The sequence below is a fragment of the Xenopus tropicalis genome, chromosome 8 (genome assembly GCF_000004195.4).
Source record: "Xenopus tropicalis strain Nigerian chromosome 8, UCB_Xtro_10.0, whole genome shotgun sequence".
Classification (NCBI taxonomy): domain Eukaryota; kingdom Metazoa; phylum Chordata; class Amphibia; order Anura; family Pipidae; genus Xenopus; species Xenopus tropicalis.
Genome location: NC_030684.2, coordinates 29,626,575 through 29,649,585, shown reverse-complemented (window position 1 = coordinate 29,649,585; position 23,011 = coordinate 29,626,575). Strand labels below are relative to the sequence as shown.

Below are 23,011 nucleotides of genomic sequence, written 5' to 3'. Positions count from 1 at the left end.
GCTCAACATAATGAGAGAACATTTTTCTAAGTTAAGAAAATAAGTGTTTATGGGAACGAAAGTTGAAGCATTTCTAAATCAGGAAAATAACTATTTACAAAAAAGCTCATTGCTAAAATAGAATAAACTACTCCGAGTTAAAAAATAAGGGTGTCATTCCTGTTCGAAATAGAGGGCAGAAAGAACCCCTTGATGTTACTAGAGTTGTTATGAGGAATAAAAGGCTTAATCCGAAGGGCTTTGTATTTCTTTGTTTTTTACATCTGGCTGCTAAAAAAAGTTTTGAAGAAAATAGCACCTTCAACATTCATAAAAGCACATAGTGGTAATAGCCATTCAGCTTCAAAGTCCTCAATTCTAGCAAATCCTATTTTCAGAAATATTGTTTATTCCACACTTAATATGTTTAAATCTTACTGGTTTTAAAAGGAATAACACTTAAAGAGCTATTATTAGGCCAAATATTAGTTATAAGGGCACAGTTCCATGTTGAATATGTTGAAGTGGAGAGTTCCATTTACAGCCTTCCCAACATGGTGCAAGTCCAGCAAAGTGCATTTTCGGATGCAATCACCATATTTTTTACCCACAATGTAGCAGTTTTTCCCCAGAATTACAGTTTTTCCAGCTTATATTGCCCATGAGTAATCTACTTTTTTTGCCTCAGTGGCTCATAAATGTGTGTATGCCTGGGAGATGGGTTGTCCTGACCACTATCCTAGGACACGATGCCCCATTAATTAAAAAAAACAGAAATTTGTAAGTACAACTCAATATTTTTTATTTTATTTAGATTTTCTTGTAATAGTACTTTCAATATCCACTATTATTGCACCCAAATGTAAAAAAGAACATTAAGAAGGGCGATAGCCACTCTAAGGTTCTCCAGATGTTGTTGGACTAGAGGAGCAACCCCAGCTATACCTAAAAGGCTGCAGGATGTTTTAGGAGTTGCAGTTCAACAACATATAGGTTTTTAAGAACCATCACTGAAATAAGGCAATGTGAAGTGTATAAATAAAGAGATAAAATGAGAAGGGGGTTGCAAAAAGACTGTTAAAAAAAATGTTGGTTTATTTATAAATATGTTCTGGATTTAATAGTTACATAGTATATTTTCTCCTCATGTACTATGTGTGATATTATACATGGAACAAGTTCTGTATTTCTAGTACAGGTATTAGACCCATTATCCAGAAAGTTCCGAATTATGGAAAGGCTATCTCCCATAGACTCCATTTTAGTCAAATAATTCACATTTTTAAATTTCCTTTTTCTCTGTAATAATAAAACAGCACCTTGTACTTGATCCCAACTAAGATATAATTACCCCTTATTGGGGGCAGAACAGTCCTATTGGGTTTAATTACTGTTTAAATAATGTTTTTAGCAGACTTTAGGTAGGAGATCTGAATTACGGAAAGAGCCCTTATCTGGAAAGCCCCAGGTCCTGAGCATTCTGGATAATGGGTTCCATACCTGTATGTGTTGGTATTATGCAAGGAAATGATACTATATTTTTTCTGTCATGGGCATAATTTCAATACAGGTATGGGACCTGTTATCCAGAATGCTTGGGGCCTGGGGCTTTCCGGATAAGGGGTCTTTACATTTGGATCTCCATGCCTAAAGTCTGCTAAAAAATAATTAAAGGGGCTTAATTTTGACTTTTCTTTGAGGGTATTACTGGGTACTACACAAGGAAATGACACTGTGTTTATTCTGTTATGTTCTGAGGGCATAATCCATCACATTGGCAATGTATTTCATCTGCAGTGTGTGTGCTCAGGTGGCATTATACATAGGATTAGCACTGCATATTTTCTACCACATGCTTAAGGGGTAATACATGGCATTGGCACTGCATATATTCTACCACATGTTAATGGAGTAATACATGGCATTGGCACTGCATATATTCTACCACATAAGGAGTAATACGCATGAGAGTGGAACTGTATTTATGCAGTTATATGGGAGATTATGCATCAAGATGTCACATTTGCAAAGCAAGAAGGAAATAATTACATATGCAATTCTTAAAGGGGTAGTTCAACTTTAACTTAACATTTAGTATGATGTAGACAGTGATAGTCTCTCTATAATTGCAATTGGGCTCCCTTTTTTATGTTTATTTAGTTTTTCGTTTAGTATCTCTATAGTTTGGAATTTCAGCAGCTATCTCGTTGCTAGGTTCCAATATACCCAAGCAACCAGGCAGTGGCTTGAATGAGAAACTGTAATATGAATAGTAGGGGGACTGCATAAAAAGATGAGCAATAAAAAGTAGCAATAGCTTTGGCAGCTGGAGTCGGTGACCCCATTTTGATAGCTGGAAAGGTGCATCCAGAATATGAAAGAATATAATTTGGAAAATATACAAAATAAAAAAAACGAAGACCAACTGAAATGTTGATACCAATAGGCCATTATATAACACACTAAAGTTAACGAATATGAACTACCCCTTTAATATACACAAAAGGAAAATGATGGTACAGTGGCCCTTTAAATGAAGATGAATTAATAAGTGTAGTTCCATCCAGAGAAATGTATTGACAGAAGTATAAACAACTCATACTGTTTTTACAATAACTCACATGTTTCCACATTATAAATTATCCTAGTTTAGTGAATATAATATGTGAACAGATGAGTGTGTGTGTTTTCTTGGATAGTATTGAGTCCCACTAGCAGGAATGTCTTGTCCAGCTCCTAAGACTAATTAAACTGGTACTGCATATAATGCGCTCCAACATTTTGAAAGTGAAAAAATTAAGCCTCCGGGCTCTGTTCTTTTATAAACCACTCTCAGCCTGCCTGTTACTTGGTTTTATTACACTGGAAGAAAAACTTCCATCGAATTTATCAAACAGCAAATCTTTCTGCAATGTAGAACCATCCAGCATGAACCTATAGTTCCCGAAACACCAAGGAGTCTAAACTATTTTTGTGCATCAAAGAACTGTTACAAATAATTTTTCATTTTTTTGAGTCACTGTCAATCTACCAAATACTCATGTTGTCAAGGCTGAACTTAGTTTACCCAATCAGGAGTGTTGTTTATGAAGTCCACGCGTCTATACATTGCACCCTAAATCATTTCACACCATTTCCAGCTTAGATAAACATTACGTAACCAATATATCGATCTTCCCTTTATGTTCCATGCTTTGGAAGCAAAAGTCTCCCTCCCTCACAGGGTTCACATGAAAAATCCATAATATATTCTATCAACATGTCTCAAGCAGCTGTCAAACATAAGCAAAAAAAAAATTTGAAATGGCAAAATTGCAAGCAAAAATAAGGAAGCATTCAATCTGCTTGCAATAAAGGACATGGTTTTAACAATTTGCAGTGAATGTTCTTCATTCTTCATTTTGATTGCAATAGGGCCTAGAATCCACTGTTGGTTAGAATGTTATTAGACTCAAATGTAAGCAAGGTAAATGTGGAATATACCTTATTACCCTTTCCAAGGGTTAGATATTGCCATTTAATTTTGGTTTGTAGAACAGGCCCAAGAGAGGGACAAAGGACACAGATACAGATAACCATAAAAAACATTCATATAAAAAGATAGAGTGTACTAATGGGTGAGTTGGCCCAAAAATCCCAGATCGGCGGGTCTAGGCTAAATTCTGTGCATACTTCAGTATTAGATTATAGTCAGAAAATTTAGTCAGGTTTATCACAAAGATGGAAGTGGTTTGCTACATATACAACTTTCTGTAATAATACTTTTTCAATAGCAGTTTGCAAACAAATGTAGTGCATTATGGAAAATAATTTCACAACTGTTTCCGTTCTAAATATCAGGCCATCAATACACATGGGATATCAGGATTTTTTTATCAAATGTCCTTGGTGCACGGATGCAATATTAAAGCAAAAAATATTTTTCTACAGTACACATTCAAAATCAGTTCTTCTTAAAGTGTATTATAACACACTGCAGCCATTCCCTTAAAGGAGAAGGAAAGGCATTTTGGCATTTTATTGCCAATAGATTAGCCACAACAGTGCAAGCTAGACTGCTATATTTAATATGTAGACAGATTTACCATACCAAAGAAAACAGCCCTAAAAGCTCCTTCAGTTTTTCAAGATAACAGCTTCCATTTTTAGCTTGGTCTTAGTAGCTTCATGCTGCAGCTCAAGCTGCTGGTAGTGGGGAGGAGGAGAAGGAAGGGGCAGAGGGAAGCAAACTGAGCAGACTTGTGCCGTGCCCTGAAGGATTTTTTGAGAGCAGAAGTCTAACACAGAAGATCATGTATACACAAAAGTAGGCAAGTAATCCTGTGCTTCTTTTAATAGAGAAGAGTCCAGCTTTTCTGTGAGTGTGTGTGGCTTTATTTACATAGACCTTACTTAGTTTTTACCTTTCCTTCTTTAAAAAAAGAAACCTAGGATAGAGGGGCAAAAAAAATTTAAAGACCTTGCATTCCTCTTAAAGCCCTAAAATGGGGCCTAAGGTTATTTCTCAGGGCACAAGTTGTAGGAAGTGTTATTGGTATGACCAACAGGCTATTGATTGAGCAGAGGGTAGAGTTTGTGATCAGTCGTAAATTGTTGTTCAATGGCAACATAAGTAGCCATAGTAAGCAGGATAACAATGTCTTCAAATGCACACCCAATAGGACAGAAAGAAGGAGGAAAGGGGGGTGGGCAAATATTAGGCACCACCCAGTGATTAAGATTGCTTACCTAATACCTCGGACTGGTGCAACTATTAGCAGAAAATTGCACCAACATGTGGTATAAGCAGGCAAGCAATCTTCTTCCTTTCCTGTTGTTTCTAACTGGAACACCAGCCCAAGCTAACATTTTGCCCCCCCTTCCCTTCCCTTAATACTATATTATAAATTCAGAAAAATGAGATACTGGGTGCCATATCTTGGAGACACATGCAACATAACTATTTTGGCCCACCCAGCCTGCATATACCTGCTTTAAAATATTAGCTTCTGGCCTTCTTTTATTTCCATGACAGACCTATGGCCCAAGAACGTATGCCTTCAGAGAAAAAGGAAGCTTGCCTGCCTGAAATTATTCACTCAGATTGTGATTTTGTTGGTTGAGGACATCTCTAGTTTTAGCTTTTGTGCTTTGGCAAAAAAAAAAGAAAAAATAAAAGCACACAGTCCTTGGTTTTGCATTTAGTAAAGGTAATGTCTGTCAGTTGTTCATACCAGTCTTGTCCCAAGTAAAAAAAAAAAACACATCACAGGAGTTCCCTTTTGTAAACCAATTCATGCTTCTTATTTGTTGGGTTAAAGGTTAAATTGCTGACCTCTGCCCTCCTGCTTTGCAGTCTTTCCCTTTTTCTGTATAGCTTTATTTTTCGCCTGTATTTACATGGATTAGTCCCCTTTCACGCTAAGAAGGAATCTGTTCACAGCCAATGCCTTAGTTCTGGTTGTACAAAAAGCAGCCACAATTATTCACAGACAGACAATGACCTTATTGTGGCTTTACAAAACCCACACCAGCAAGTTCTGTCCTTGCTTCACAAAACAATAGTAAAAATCTTATCAAGCGTTGAACAGAAAGCAAACAAAGCAGGCCAACTGTGAACTTGATGAGGATGTCAGGCTTGGGAAGAAGTAAAAAAAGAAGATTAATCAACAAGCAAATGAGGGGCCACCTTATGAAGTTCTGAGGAGAGATCTGTATGTGGGCTGGCCAACGTGTGCTTTTTGGGTACTTCATTAGGTCATCATATAGCTCTATAATACAACCACAGATAAGTGGATTTATTGGATATTTGGGGTAAACAAGTTGCTCCATCTTACATATTTAAGACAACAGGAGTTATAATCCAAGTTGGACTCTCACAGGGTTTAAACCAAAATCTGAGTATCTCTAGGCCATGCAAGCAAATCACACAAGGACCTTTGTAATTATCTACCCCGATTTTATTAGCTCATGCTTTTCTTTCTTGAATGACACATCAGAACTACCTAAATGATTCATCAGTGCTCAGAGAGAAATTAATTCTCTCCTCATTCTGTTCTCTTGTCCTCTGACTTCACCAATCAACAATAACACCATTAAATTAAAATCAAATACTTATCAAATACTTTTAAATATAATGTACTCTTACACTGGTCTTAAATACCCTGGAGTGTACCTGCATATTATTAAATTTTAATAAGAAACATGTTGCCTATGGAAGATACTGGTGCTGTGTAGGAAATATTGAAGTAAACTCACTCCCCATTAAAACACTATGAATGAAGGGTATTTAACTGCCACAGTTATATCTGCAGTTGCCTGAATATACTGTGTGGTATTAGCCTTATATAAAGAAGCTTTGGTAACAGATAAAGGAATAACACAATAACCTATGTAAAGTTAAATTTTAGTATATTATAGAGTGGCCAATTCTATTCAACTTTTCAACTGGTCTTCATTATTTATTTTTTATAGTTTTTAAATTAGTTGCCTTCTTCTTCTGATGCGTTCCAACTAGTGATGAGAGAATCTGTCCCGTTTGGCTTCGGCGAAAAATTTGCGAATCTTTCAAAAGATTCGCAAAACGGTGAAAATGTTGCGCGTCAAAAAAAAATTGTCGCCCGTGGCTATTCTTTTGTCGCCCGCGGCTATTCTTTTGTCGCCCGCATCTATTCTTTTGTCGCCTGCGGCTATTCTGAACCCAGGATTTTGTCACTGTGGCTATTGTTTTGTCGCGCAGCTATTGTTTTGTTGCCCGCGACAATTTTTGGATGCACTGTGAATTTTTCCGTGGCTAATTTTTTCATCCGTTTCGCAAAACATAAGGGGTCTTTCTGTAATTCGGATCTCCTACCTTAAGTCTTATTAAAAATATCATTTAAAAATTAAATAAACCCACAATAGTATTGTTTTGCCCCCAATAAGGATTAATTATATATTAGTTGGGATCAAGTACAGGTACTGTTTTATTATTACAGAGAAAAAGGAATCATTTAACCATTAAATAAACCCAATAGGGCTGTTCTGCCCCCAATAAGGGGTAATTATATCTTAGTTGGGATCAAGTACAAGGTACTGTTATTACAGAGAAAAAGGAAATCATTTTCAAAAATGTGAATTCTTTGATTAAAATGGAGTCTATGGGAGATGGCCTTTCCTTAATTCGGAACTTTCTGGATAATGGGTTTCCGGATAAGGGGTCCGATACCTGTACTGAAAAGAGTATTTGTGCTTATAATCAGTAATCTCATACAGATTACTCTATAACTGTTTCTGACAGTCAATCTATAGGTCCCTTCTGCATTCAAGCAACTATGTTGGTTGCTTGCTTACATAACATAGGGCTTGACTTGTTTATACAGGGTAAGGGACCATTTAGCCAGAAAGCTTGGGCTCTGAGGTTTTCCGGATAAGGGGTTAGGGTTGCCACCTTTTCTGGAAAAAAATACCGGCCTTCCTATATTTTTATTTTTCTTTCCTATTAATAACATTGGCATTAAGTATAATTTTTACCAGCCAGGTGGTAACCCTATAAGGGGTCTTTACATTATTTGGATCCCCATACCTCAAGATATGCAAACATGAAATAAACCCAATATGATTGTTTTGCTTATAAAACCTTTCCTTTAAAGAAAAAATTTGAATTATTAAACTAAAATGCAGTCTATGGGAGGTGGCCTTCCCATAAGTGAGAGCTTTCTGGATAACAGGTTTCCAGATAACAGATCCTATAGCTGTACTTCATTTAATTTAAGGCCCATACAATGATTCCCATATTCCAAATCACTTTAAAATCACACTTAACAAATCAACCCATGTATGTGAAGTCCGAAGACCCTTGTTATTCGTAGAGAAAAAGAAAGAAGCTGAGTGTAATGACTGCACTCTCTGATTGTATTGGGCAAACCACTTCCTACTATTTTAATTCAGAAACACACTGTGGGATTTTCACTGCAAGATCAATCACTAAATGATCAACACAGGAAATGAGGGCAAAATTAATAATTCTGTAGAGAAGAAATACAACCTGTGCCAAATGTATGTCATATAAATATTGATGGTATATATGCAAGTGCAAATGAAGTCTTGGCTATAAATGCTTGGCTATAAACTTATTTAAAAGGCCAAAATAATTATTCTTCAGCTTTAATTCTGTTAATATATTGATACTTTTTAAATAGGGGCAACTGCAGAACATTTCTAGCACAATAAATATTCTTAATGTTAATATTATTATTTTAATGTTACATATTCTGCAGTGCTTTATCCCCTTTTTTACCTACTCTGAGGCTAACTAGAGATGGCTTTAGATTGGAATTTTTGCTTGCCTCTGGATCAACAGAGACCTAAAGTTTGAAGTTTGACTAGTTTTAAAAGCAATAAGACCATCTCTGCAAAGCAAAACAATATGTGAAATGTTGCCACTATATAAAGGCTAGAAGCTATGAATCAACATTTCTTTGTTATCAAGAATCATTCTGTTTCAATTTGTATCTTTCTTCTTTGTCTTTCTATCAAATCATCTTCTCTGGTTCAGCTTAGTCTGGGGATGCCTCAGTGTTCTATTCTGTACCAATTGGTTATTCTTGCTGTTCTTTCTTTGGCAGCTTCATCCCTTCACTTCACTTTAAATATAATGTGCATGCAGATACAAACACCCCTTTACTAACCATAGATATCCAGATCCACAGGTAGTATTTTCCTTCAAACCCAGCCCTGGTTAACCATTCATCATTACTACTGGTGGCAGGTTTATTAACCCTGTTGATTCAGCAAACTATTTGTGACTAATCTTTGACCACTCCCTTTCCTTAACTAATCATAATACCACTGTCAATGCCTGTCGATGTATCCAATGCAATATTGCAAAGATATGTCCCTTTCTCTCCCAAGCAATACTAAATGCGTATCCATGCCCTATTCCTCATAGACTACTGCAACCTACTACTAACAGGCCTACCAGACTCCAACATTAAAGTCCATTACAAGAATTTTTCTGCTTTTCCCTAAGAAAGAACCCGTTCATCTCTTGTTAAATTCTTTATCAAGACACCCTGTCAAGCAAAGTTTAACCTACAAAATTATTCTGCTGCCTTAAAAGCCCTTCACTACTCCCCATCACACTTAGGGGCACATTCATCAATTTACGATTGAGTCTGAATACAAAAAATACGTATATTTTCTAAGTTTTAGAACTGTGTGTATTTTCTACGATATTTTTGTTAATTTGCGCAACTTTTTCATACTTTGTGCAATAATTTGTGCGACAAAATCGTATTTGTCGGAAAGAGTATGGGAGGTTTGGAAATCATTCAAGTTTCAGTATCGTGACTTTCTTTTGGCCAGGTAAGAGCTGCAGAGTGCCATTAAGTCCTTTGAAAAGCTTCCCACATCATGCACTGAAGTGTCAAAGTCAGAAAGAGTTTCGCATCACGATCACTGGGATATGAAAATTTTTTTTCAGATCGCCATTTGCAAACGATCGTTTCAATACAAAAGTTTTGGAACTTTTGGATCATAAGTATGAAATTTTGTATTCAAACTAAAAGAATTTTCGAATTTTCTTCACACTACTATTATCCAAGAATTTTACTTTACCAGTAGATCATAGGGAAAAAAAATTACACTCGGGTATTTAGGTATGGGATCAGTTATCTGGAAACCCATCATACATAAAACTAATCAAATAATTCAAATATTTAAAAATGTATTTCCTTTTTCTCTCTAATAGTAAAAAAGTACCTTGTACTTCATCCTAACAAAGATATAATCTGTACTGGAAGCAAAACAATTCTATTGGGTTAATTTAATGGTTAAACAATGCTACCATTAAAAGTTAAAGTATACAATGGGTTTTACAATCATTCTCAGCTCAGCTACCAGGGCCTCAGAAAGCTGTGCATACAAACCTTTTCCTAAAGTAAAGATGGAAGTACTTCTGTTGCCCCCAGACTCCACTAGGAACAAGATTATTGGAAGCTGGAGCCATTGAGATGTAAATTGGGTACTTTGCCCTCAAACAATGATGAACTTCCTCAGAGTTAATAGATTTCTGTTGAAGAGATTCATCTCCCTTTGGAAACAAAGCAGGGTGTTTAGTAGGGAGGGAAGAAAAACTGTGGTGGGTTTCTTTAGCTTTGTACAGACACCAAAGCTGAATTTCCCTTACTAATCCAGGCCACAGCATGATCAATATAGTTTGCTAATAATGCATTCGATTCCATAGGATTCTACACACCACTGCACTTTCATCATCTTTTCAAGTGGCTCTTTAATATTGTCTATGGAGAGGGGGAGCACAATACCCAGCTACCTGAATCTACTGAAAAGCTTGCAGTGCCAAGCACATTATTTATATAACAATATAAGAGGTGTCAAGAAGTTAACATGAGTATTAATCCTGCATTAAATAGCACACAGGGCATCCGACCACTGCTGTGCATATACATCAGGCAGAGGTGGGCAAAATTATGCTATCTGCCTGTAACCACAACCTGTAGCAATATATCGCCCAATACAGAGTGGTGGTCGTCCTGTCAATTTTACGTCTGTCTGAAAGATTTGCATTTTCCATATAGTGTTTGTATGGAAAGCCGAAGTGACACGGCAGTGCAGGAAAGCAGTGCGACTTATCTTCTTGTGTGTCATATAACATTATATATATATATATATATATATATATATATACACACACCAAGGGGCTGATTTACTTACCCACGAACGGGTCGAATGGAGTCCGATTGCGTTTTTTTCGTAATGATCGGTACTTTGCGATTTTTTCGTATGTTTTGCGATTTTTTCGGATTCTTTACGAATTTTTCGGATCCAATACGATTTTTGCGTAAAAACGCGAGTTTTCCTATCCATTACGAAAGTTGCATAAAAAGTTGCGCATTTTGCGTAGCGTTAAAACTTACGCGAAAAGTTGCGCATTTTTCGTAGCGTTAAAACTTAACGCTACGAAAAATGCGCAACTTTTCGCGTAAGTTTTAACGCTACGCAAAATGCGCAACTTTTTACGCAACTTTCGTAATGGATACGAAAAACTCGCGTTTTTACGCAAAAATCGTATTGGTAACGAAAAATTCGTACAGAATCCGAAAAAATCGCAAAACATATGAAAAAGTCGCAAAATGTTCGTTTTCAAGTCGGAACTTTTCCAATTCGGGCCGGATTCGTGGGTTAGTAAATCAGCCCCCAAGTGTATATATATTAAGACAACAAAAAAAAAAACCCCAAAAAACATATACACATTCCATTGCAAATCAGCATAAAAGAAGAAACATATTCGGCCCTGTTAACTAAGGCTCTGCAATTCTTTTCTATAAAAAATAAAACTTCTATACTTATTTTCACATGTAGGGCAATTTCACTGGTCTCTTCAGTGGCCTTATCAACTTTTAAAAGTTTTCATATTTGTTTCATGAAAACCAAAAGCATAGCAGATGCAACACTTAGAAGATGTTCCAATATGAACTTCCCCATCCTGCCTTCCATCTGATATCATCCTCCTCTCAACCTGCCACTTTATAGAAGTGGAAGGCTATGCAGGACTGCAAAAGTAAGTGATAAAACAGAAGGACATTGTTAAGAATATTGTTATATTATGCACTCCTCATACTAAAGTATTGTTCCTTCATTATAATATTGTCTGACAAAAGAAAACACAAAATTCTAATGATGTTGATAAAGCATTGAGTGCCTTTAGATATATATGTAAGACTCCCCTAATAAAATAACTTAAAACATGAAGGACCAAATTCAATGACCTTCAGTTCTAACCCGCCCTTGTAACTGAAATATCAGAAAGTGATGCTTCAGTCTGCTTCGATGTGCTAAAATCAGCAGATGTCTCTATGCAGTTTAGTAAACAAAACTGAAGTTCTGATGAACCTTACAACTTTTGTTACTAACTGGTTTCTGCGCTGATCTTTTTGTGGAGAAAATCATTTTGGCTAAAAAGGGTTTAAATGAAAAGGGCACTGTCTTTTAAAACATGATCTTATAAAGGGATCTTGCGCCCCAAAAAATCCCAAGCCACTTTCCAATATACATTAAAGTTTTCAGTAAGTTTTAAAGTTGTTTTTATATGTAATTGTTAGTAAAAGCCATTTGTCTGATTGTTTATATTGTTTGCACTCCTGGCCCTGACTGGTAAAAAAATGTTGCAAATTAACTCAAAGACATATTCCAATAAAGGTAAAAAATTTTAATGTTATTTGTGAATGTAATGGTTATTGAAAGCCATATCTGTTTGTCTTTACATTATCTGTACTCATTGCCCTGACTCCTGATGTTGTAGGCCTGGAAAGGAAACATTTTTGCTACACTGTAAGCTATGTCAAAGTAGAACCAGAGAACTGAGATACACAACTACTCATCACAATTGCATTTAAAAAGACTTATCAACCCAAAAATATTCTGAGCAACTTCCCAATATGAATTTATTACATATTAAATTAATTTATTAAGTGCCTTGTAAAGGAAAAGAACAACCCTCTAAATGTTTTCTCACAACTTAAACAAATTAAAAACAAGCAAATGAAAAAAAAAACACCTAAGGATGAAGACACACAGAGCTACTAGTAGCAGCTACTTGTTGTGGCAACTAAAATAGACAATGCTGGTCATTTACTGATAACTGTCTCTATGTGTGTTTTAGCAGAGGCAATTCTCAGTATTGTCTATGGCAGGGTATTTTCTGGAGTTGAGTAGCCATGACCTGTAGCTGCTACTAAGTAGCCCTGTGTGTCTTCACCCTAACACAGATCCCTGTGACTTCCCTTTTAGAACCCTATTCTATCATTTCATTCTAAGTAGAGCATGTAACATTACAAATAACCCCTATACACAACCACGTGGCCAGTTTTCTATCCTTGTGTCACTGCAATTTAAAATTCCACCTGATTTTAAGGAGTTCCAGATTCCAGCATCCACAAAATGTTTGCTCTGTGAGGTTACAATTTTACTGTTATTGTTATATCTTATGATATATCTTCCTATTCAGGCCCTCTCCTATTCATCCATCCAAAGGTGCACTGGAGAACAATAAACTAAATAAACCAGAAAAAAATATTACTGTCTACATAATACTAAAAGTAAAATTTAAGGTAAACTTGGGCAAACTTTGAGCTCTGTTACATTTATCCACAGAAGTGTACAGCTTTAAACTGATTTTCTAGGTTATGATTATATATAAATATTTGTACTTTCTGTAACATTTTAATTATCAAATGGACATATTTCTGTTTCTTAAGGCTAATCTGCCCCACGGACAGATTAGTTGCCCACGATAAATCGGTGTGCAAATGTTAGTTTAATGCCACTAGTAATGAAAGGTTGCATCAATTGAGTTCCACGAAACTAACAAAGCAAAATACAGCAGTATATAATAAACTCTAGTATACACACTCATTTAATTTCGGCTTAACTATAGGACAGTTCTGTAAACGTGTTGTCCTTCCTGCAAAGATAAGCCATCAACCAGGGGCAGTTCTGAGCCCAAGATCACCCTGAGGCAGACTTCCCAATGCCAAACCCCCATGTTCTTAGTGTCAAGAGTACCTCATGGAGGGGGCTGCATTCCAAATTTCCCATTTAATAACCATAACCAAAATTTCAGCTCTTAAATTTACCAAAAGAGGCTTTTTGCAGATCATGGTAAAGTGCAGGGCTTGCAGCCTGAGGCAAGATTCTCACCTTGCCTTATATTAACCAGCTTCCCCCCCCCCAAATAAGGAGATTGGCTTTTGTAGTACAGTAGAGATAGACCAATATGACTTCTTAACACACTGGAAAAAGTTTTACAATTACTTTCATTAGCTTTCAAGACAAAAATATGCATTTATTTTCAAAAATCTAGTAGTACCGTCATCAGCTGAATTTGTTCCTCCCCGGTTCACTTCAATGTATACTTCAAATGTAGTCTCTGGGTTTTGTCTGAAAAAAATTAAATGATGTGCTTTTAGAAAAACATGTTAGGTGAAGATGCACAAGCAGGTATTTCTATAAGTCATAAATACTCTACTATGTAGGATAAGAATAATATATGCCCCCAAAATATACCAAACTAAACATTATTTCATCAAAGAGATACTCTGATCACATGTGTTTACGCTCAAGACTAAAGAGATTTATGGAGTAAAGAACTACTGTGAACATCCTTCTTGGGGGACTAGTTCACCTATGAGAACTACCTCTGGGTGTTGTCAATACTATGCCTGTGTTAAGCATCAAGTGGTTGTAGTTGTCCGAAGTGACTAAATATTGTGCTGTGACATACCACTAAAGAGACTGAGGATCATTTATCAACACTGGGCAAATTAGCAACTGGGCAGTAACCCATGACAACCAATAAAATGTTTACACGTGTGTTTTTTTGCATGGCCAAGTATTAAAGATCACCATCAGACAATAAGTAATACATAGTCATAGCTTACCATCTTTTAAACAGCATTACATAAAAGTAAAATTCCCCTTTTTATGGGAACCTGATGACACCTGAAGGGACAGTTTAGTGTAAAAATGAAACTGGGCAAACAATGTCTAACATAATAACCAGAACTCTACTTCCTGGTTTCAGCTCTCTAACCTCATAGTCAGTGACTTTAGAGGGGCCACATGGGACATAACTGTTTAGTTAGTTTGTGAGCTGTTATGAACTTATATGTCCCATATGGCCCCCCTCAAGTCACTGATTGGCTATTGACTGCTAACAGCTTAGAGAACTGTAATGGATGAAGTAGTGTTCTGGCTGTTATGTTAGAAATCTGCCCACTCCAGTCTTTATATATTACATTTCTGCCTAACTAACGATATTGAAAACATTTGTTATTTTGCAGTCTATCTATTTTGCCCATTTTCATTTTTACACTGAACTGCTCCTTTAAAAAACTTAAATTCAAGTTATGGTTTGCAAATTTGAATGTCTGGTATTTTTAATTAATGTCTGACCCACCCTCCTTCACTGTTTGCTGAGGACATAAAAGAAAATTGAGATTCCTTCAACCCAAAAGACCCGGAGGACTGCAAAAGCTGAAAAAATACTGGTGCTTAGTACTAATTAATGTAACCTGATCTAGCAGACTGTTACCTGCACACTGGGAAAGGCTACTTGCCTGGTATGGTTTTTTTTTTGTTTGTTTTTTTAAATTACGCTGATGCGCAGTGTTTTAATGGATAAACAATTTTTTAAATATTTTTATAATCCATACTATTGGCACCTTTTTCAGCACCAAAAATGTGGTGAAAAAGTCACCCTCGGCTTATACTCGAGTATAAGGATTTGAAGAAGTCAGTTGTTGCGCCAGGATTCATCCAAATCCACACCTCTGGCCTTAAAATTATGTGACTTTTTTTTCACATAAACACAGACTTTGAAAATTTAGAATATGCAAACCCTGATGCACTCTCACAAGTAGAAGCTTTGCTGTCAGTTGTGCTGGGAGACATGCTGTATTGCGATGGGAGCGAACACAGCAGGATGGGTGCGCACACAGCAGGATGGCAAGTACTTGATACTTAGTATGGCAGCTTCCTTAGCCTTCCCAAACTTGCCTGACAGTTAAAAAAAAAACTTAGCAGTAGCTGCTGCATTTCCCACCCTAGGCTTATATTCGAGTCAATAAATTTTTCCAGTTTTCTTAGGTAAAATTAGGTACCTCGGCTTATACTCAAGTACTCGGATCGGTACTCGGCTTATACTCGGATCGGCTTATACACGAGTATATACAGTAAGTTTCTAAACTCAAAAATTTGAGTATTCTAGTTTATTTTATTCACACGAGTTTACCCACATTAATAAATAAGTGAGCATTCGACATGTGAGTTTGATCGGTTAGGAAAAACAAACTTGTGAAAAAAAACAAACTGATAAATAAGGCCATTAGTGGTGTCAAGCACAGGACCGGATTTGTTTGCCGGGCGCACCCAGGCCGCCCCCTCTCTGTCGCGCCCCCCTGCGCAAACGGCGAACCTCCCCCCGCGCATGCGCGAACTCGCGGTCGCGCATGCGCGGGCCTTTTCAATCACATACGGAGCAGTGGGGGAGAGGTCCCCATTGCTCCGTATGCGCCATGGTTAGGACATTTCCCCACTATCAAAGAAGAATTACCCATATGCCATTAGCTTAATAGTATCTTTTCTTAGCAGGTTTGATTTTCTTTTGTGCAGGTACTAAACATTATTTCTCAGAAATTATACATATAAATAACCTATATGATATATCCTCATAAACTGTGTGTAGGCATCTGTGATTAGTAATTTCCCTTGTATAGACAGCATGGCTCAGTAAAACCTGTGTATTACTTGCAGGGCTAGTACTAGGGGTAAACAGAAGAGGCATAAGCCTAGGACACAATGGTGGAGTGTGCTAAGCACACACCTCTTCTGACTGACTACCCCAAGGTACAGCCCTAGTTTTAGTTGAGTGCTGGGACAAGTGGAATAGAACTGACAAGTTGTGTGGGCAGCGAAGCACATAGTTGATTGGTTGTAAAATGCAGGGGTGGGGGCTGAGGGGGTGATAAGCAGGGTAGGTGGCTCGTCAGTGGGGGATAATCAGGGGCAACAGCCTAATGTGCCTTAACCTTGTGGCCTGGCACTGATTATAACACAGGTACACAGTTATCAAATTCAGAGGTGACTACTCATATACACCCTATATTATACAAGTGCCAGAAAAATTATATCCTTATAATCAGTGCTTAATGATGTCATCAGTTACAACAGTGTATCCATGACCTGTAATAAATTAATAAAATTGGGTTAATTAATTTGTAAAAGTAAGACTTTAATGGCAGGTGCTTTGACATTCTGTTCTTGCTTAAACTCTGTTTCTAGCATTTTACCATTTTTATCTAATTATTTGCCATCTTGACTCAGTATCACTGTGCACCAAATGATGAAACAGTATGTATGCAGCAGCACATGGATATTTTCAAAATATAATTATTTTTATTAATAATGAAACTTTCTAAAGATATTTAGAAGGTGAGGCTGTTTTTGTTTCTTTCTACCTACTGACTGCAAATAGCTTTATAAGAATTTTGTATAATCCAACACCCCCCCCCCCCCCCCACAGCAAGCAGATCTGTTGTGAGATAGCATCTTCACTTCCAGGTTTTAATCACAGTTGGCACATACAAAAGGCAAAATATGTGTTTGTTCAAAGCCAGCACTTGGCCTAATGCCATTTCATTGGCCCACACTATAGAAAAATCAGCTAATAATTTCAGCTTGGAAACTTTCCTACCTATTTTGTATTTTCTGCCTAGAAATTATTGTGAAAAATTTTTATTTAGCTTTCCTCCATGCACTATTTCAGCACTCTAACATCAACAGGTTTTGGCCAGCACATAAGAAATAGAGTTGAAAAAATAATTATTGGGAGTATATTAAAAAGTTGCTGACTGCAAAAAAAAAAAAAAAATTGTATTTCTCTATTATTATAGTACAGCAATGGGACCCATTATCCAGAATGCTCAGGACCTGGGGTTTCCCGGATAAGAGGTCTTTCCGTAATTTGGATCTCCTTCCTTAAATCTGCTGAAAAAATTATTTAAACACAAATTGAACCCAATAGGATTGTTTTGGCTCCAATAAGGATTAATTCTATCTTAGTTGGGTTAGTACAAGGTACTGTTTTATTATTACAGAGAAAAGTAAATCATTTTAAAAATGTGAATTACAGGTATGGAACCTGTTATCCAGAATGCTCGGGACCTGGGGTATTACAGATAAGGGATCTTTCCGTAATTTGGATCTCCTACCTTAAGTCTACTTAAAAAATTATTTAAACAGTAATTAAATCCAATAGGATTGTTTTGGCTCCAATAAGGATTTATTATATCTTAGTTGGGATCAAGTACAAGGTTTTATTATTACAGAGAAAAAGGAAATCATTTTTAGAAATGTGAATTATTTTAATAAAACAGAGTCTATGGGAGATGGCCTTTCTGTCATTTGGAACTTTCTGGATAATGGGTTTCCGGATAAGGGGTCCGATACCTGTATTTGATTAAAATGGAGTCTATGGGAGATGGCCTTTCTGTAATTCGGAACTTTCTGGATAATGGTTTCCAGTATACGGGGTCCGATAAAATGGAAGAAATACACTGGAATCCATGAGCAATATAAGCTAGGACAGACGTTAAAGGAGATCAGTGTATTTTGCGGGGCCCTCAATATTTACTTTTAAAATATGACATCCATTGGCATTAGAAGGCATAGGCATAAGCTATAAACCATATTATAAATGGTACACATATAAAACCATTGAAATAAAGGCTAGACATAATCAATTTTGTAATGTTAAAAGTAAAACTATTTTTACTTGTACACACACACTATCAGTAGTCAATAGTTACTGGTTACTCCTATAGAAACAGTCAGAAATATTACATCATGATTGTGGCACTCAAATATTTTGATTAAAAGGTATTATTCAAGATTCTATTTAAATTAAAAAAAAAAAATGTTGTCATGCCCAGGACATTCATAGCAGGTGCTTTGATATGCTGTGCCTAAATTAAAATCAGTTTTTAACCATCACCCTTTACTTATTTACATGCTATCAAAGCATATGGGATCCCTTAACCAAAAACCCGTTATCCAGAAAACTCCAAATTACGGAAATCCTGTCTCCCAAAGACTCCATTTAAATCAAATAATTCAGAATTTTAAAACTGATTTCCTTTTTCTCTGTAATAATAAAATAGTACCTTGTAATTGATCCCAACCAAGATATAATTATCCCTTATTGGATGCAAAACAATCCTACTGGGTTTAATTACTGTTTTATTGATATTTTAGTAGACTTAAGGTATGGAGATCCAAATTAGGAAAGACCCCTTATCCGGAATACCCTTGGTCCCGAGCATTCTGGGTCCTATAACTGTACTACTGTTTTTTCCTATCAATAGCAAATTGCTTTATATGAGCCCTGTATGAACAGTCCTTAATAATGTCACTTGTGTCATTGAAATTTGTGTACATTATACTTATATCTCACCGAAGTGTGAATTCTAGGATTTGGTTAAAGGGAAATTGTATGCCTATATACACATGTGCTTGTAACACTGAAACAGTGTTACAAAAGCCAGCTGACCTGAAATATAAATTAATTTTGCTACATTCCTGAAAAACACTGACAATTCTTAAATATATATTGTCAAGTTGCTTAGAAATTTCTTCAATCATACCAGTTAAGACATTTTTGGGTAAAAAAACTCCTTTAAAAAAAAAAAAAGTCCTTATTTTCCTCATTTATTTTTGCTATATCAGTCAATTCTCTCGAGGTATATTTATCATGCTGTGTAAAAAGTGGAGTGAAGCATTACTGGTGATTTGACCAATCAGCGATTAGATTTCAACAGTTAGCAACCCAACGCAAAGCATCTGATTGGTTGCTATAAGCAACATCACCGGTAATGTTTCACTCAACTTTTTACACACAGGCCCGGATTTGTGGTGAGGCCACAAAGGCCCCGGCCTAGGGCTGCATAAACATAGGGGCGGCATGCCGCCCCGCTGCATGCCGCCCCGCTGCATGCAAATTTTATAATTTTGCTCCCATACGGAGCAATAGGGACCTCTTCCCACTGCTCCGTATAGGAGTTTTAACTTTGGCGCATGTGCGTTCACGCGGCGGAGGAGGGGTGGGGGGGGGGGCGCTAAATGGGGGCGTCCTCGGGACCCCCCATGTAGAAATCCGGCGCTGTTTACACAGCATGATAAAAATCTGGGGTGGGGTTTTTTTTGCACATTTTGAGCTCTCTCTCTCTTTCTTTAGAGCTCATTCTCATTTGCTGCGGGGAACAAAAATACAGCTAATATGGAGTGGATGATACTTTTTATGACTGACACTGCATGTACTGCAAACCCAACACACTACCTTCAATTCACAGAAAACCATTTATTTTTAGAAGTACACATTTCAGTCTTTCTGCTCGAAACTGAAAATCTGTGCAGAAACTGGCACTTTTTATAAAATACAGATGCACAGGGTCGGACTGGGCCACCGGGACACTGGGAAAAATCCTAGGGGCAGGAGCCCCGGTGGGCCCCGGTGGTAGATGCAGCTTTACAGCATCTGGCACAAGTCCTTAGGTTCAAGGATAACATTTCATAAATATAAAACAAAGGTTGATACTTAATATTTATAGAATTACAAAACTATGTACAGGTATAGGACCTTTTATCCAGAATGCTTGGGACAAGGGGTATTCCGGATAAGGGGTCTTTCCGTAATTTGGTTCTCCATACCTTAGGTCTACTTAAAAATCAATAAAACATTAATTAAACCCAACAGGATTGTTGTCAAAATCTAGAAAGTTCAGAACAATAGAAGCACGCACAAGAGCTCAGTAGCAGAGACCCATAATCATAATAAAGTAAAAATAGCAAAATGGTTGAATGTTCTTGTAGTAGTATTTTGAAGTTGAAGTTTCATAAATAGGTGCTTGGATGTTTTATAGACCCTGTATGTGATGAAAGTATTCCTTTAACTCTTTTAGGGCACAGTCAATGGCATCAGTATAACATTTTATTGTTTTTTTAGTAGACTTAAAGGAGAAAGAAAGGTAAAAACCAAATAATCTTGACTCTTTTCTTGTAAACATGATGTTCCAGTGTCTGACTTTTCTCTCCTTAATTTCCGGGGCCAGAGTCTGCGCAGTTATCTCCTCTCTCCTGGTCCCTTAGGAATGTGTGATCTCAGCTATAACGGCTAGACTGCAAGAAGGAAGCCACCCAAAATGGCAGCTGCTATCTTCAGCAAAAGAAGAAAGATTCTAAAGCTGTTTACTCAGGTAAGTCAATGGTTTCTGCAGAATAAATATATTGTTCTAGGTGGCACTAATGTGGCAAATCTATTGGCTGTAAAATGCCAAAATGACTTTCCTTCTCCTTTAAGGTATGGAGATCCAAATTACGGCAAGACCCCTTATCCAGAATACCCTTGGTCCCAAACATTCTGGATAATGGGTCCTATACCTGTACTGTATGACAACAGATTCTACGTTTATACATGTGTCAGCATTAGTTTATAAACACTAATGGCTCTTTCACTGTTGGGTCTTTGTGCCCCCCAAGGCTGGTATCATGGCTACATGCTCAGTGCAGCAACAGTAGTAGACGAGTTTCTAGCACTGGTAAAAAAAAAACAGAAGGCAAAAGTGTATACATGCTCCTTTGGTGCAGATTCAGTCTTCTATGATGAACTGCAGGTAAGCGGCAAAGTACAGAGAAAGTAGACGCGCCCTGGCATGAACACATGGACTTACGTCTACATACAACTCACTAGCACCAAATCAATGATATACTATCTGTTTAGAACTACAATTGTTAATGTCATTTTTACAAAAGAAATAGCTGTTTTTATTCACTACACTAGTGGTTCTGGCTTCTGAAACAGTGTGGCAGAAAACAAGCTGACAGTGTAGCAGAAGCCAGCTGATTAACAAGCCTGGAGGACTTCCAATGCTAGAGTCAGAACCAAAAACGAAAAGGAATTAACAGACAATACTTTCAATAGCAATAACATTTACAAATAACTATAAATCCTCTTAAAAGCAAAAAGTTTTCAGGATGAGATCCCCCTCTTAAAAGCATAGGATTCAAAGTGCCAGAAATTGCCCATTTTGGGCATTGAACTAAAGCAGAGATGCCCAGATTTTAACTTTTGTGCTATCTCATTTTGGGGCCTTTTTTGGGGGGAGGAGGGGTTAGTTTAGGTTGGGAAAAATTATACCTTGGTTTTTTTTCAGGAGAACCTGGGCTTTCTAAATCTGCCTTAGTTTTTGTATTTCTTCTGGAACAAGATGGAGGGCTCTAAATACCAAAAAAGGAGAATTGCTATTTTTCATGATATAGGGATTTATATCAGAATTTTTCTTTTTATGGACAAAAATTCAAATGATTCAGAAAGTCTCATGTCTCTTGAACGTGCCAATACCAGATATGTATACATTTCTGACTTTAAGGCACTAACAGCAGAATACGGCATACCTTAGATTCCAATGCCACAAATCATGGAATATTAAGTTTACTCCAAAAAACAATATATTTTTGAAAACGACACATTCTGTGAACTTGAAATGCCTTTCTATTCTAAGTACAAATAAATAAGGTTTAGGAGGAGACTACCTCATTCAGACAAAAGCAAACAAAAGGAATTCTGGGAATGAAGAGTTTGGAATTAATTCCCAGAATTCCTTTTGTTTACTCTAAGTACCAAACAGCAATGTCTTTCTGAAAAATCACCTCAAAGCCACTTTCAAGCATCTTATCTCCCACATAGCATTAGGTACCAATAAAAAACATTCTAAATATGAAATCCAAGGGTTCACTGAACAGTTTGATGCCCATCATGTGTCGGATTACCAGTGCATCTGGCATTTAGAGACCCCAAAAGGAAGTTATTGCATAATTCATTGCATATATATTCTACTAAAAAAATATATTGCCTGATTTATGTTTGGTAAAAGTAGGGATGTACCAAATTCATGATTCAGTTCGGGAATTGGCCAAAATTCATACTTCAGGATTTGGATTTGGGCGAATCCATGGTCCTGGCTGAACCAAATTTAAATCCTTAAAATCATTTAACTTTTCATCACATAAACATTTAACCCTTCTATTACTTGATTTGCATTTGTAATATGCAATTTACGCCATTATATGTCCCACAATTTGTAACTTTCCAGCATAAAACATTCTAAATAGTTATATGCATAGATTTACCAAACTATGTGGCGTATAGAGGCACCCAAATGAAAATAGAGCAGATGAATATTTACGTCTGACACTCGGCTGCTGCAATATAAGCACCTGGTATGTGTATTATGTGCCATAAGACCCCCTAATAATATGGGGACCTTAAAAAGTTATATATTTTCCAAAACAACATATTCTGATGAAACAAAGACTAGAAGAGTCTACAATCTGTGGCACTTAAAGTACACTGGATTTTTTCATTAACAATGCTGGGCTGCTATGATTTACTTTTCAGCAGCTCTCACAGTCTACCTTTTGGGTATCCATGCCATAAAGAAAT

The 23,011-nt window shown here is 36.7% G+C and overlaps 1 protein-coding gene across 4 annotated transcripts in view; it reads right to left on the bottom strand.

The window, feature by feature from the left end:
• Window positions 1-23,011, bottom strand: part of dennd1a (DENN domain containing 1A) — a 414,134-nt gene that overhangs the window by 385,127 nt on the left and 5,996 nt on the right. For all 4 annotated transcript variants that reach the window (XM_031890875.1, XM_031890876.1, XM_012953023.3 and 1 more), the window contains exon 2: window positions 13,826-13,896. In XM_031890875.1, the coding sequence (XP_031746735.1) occupies window positions 13,826-13,896 (71 nt within the window). The remainder of the gene's footprint in view (window positions 1-13,825; window positions 13,897-23,011) is intronic.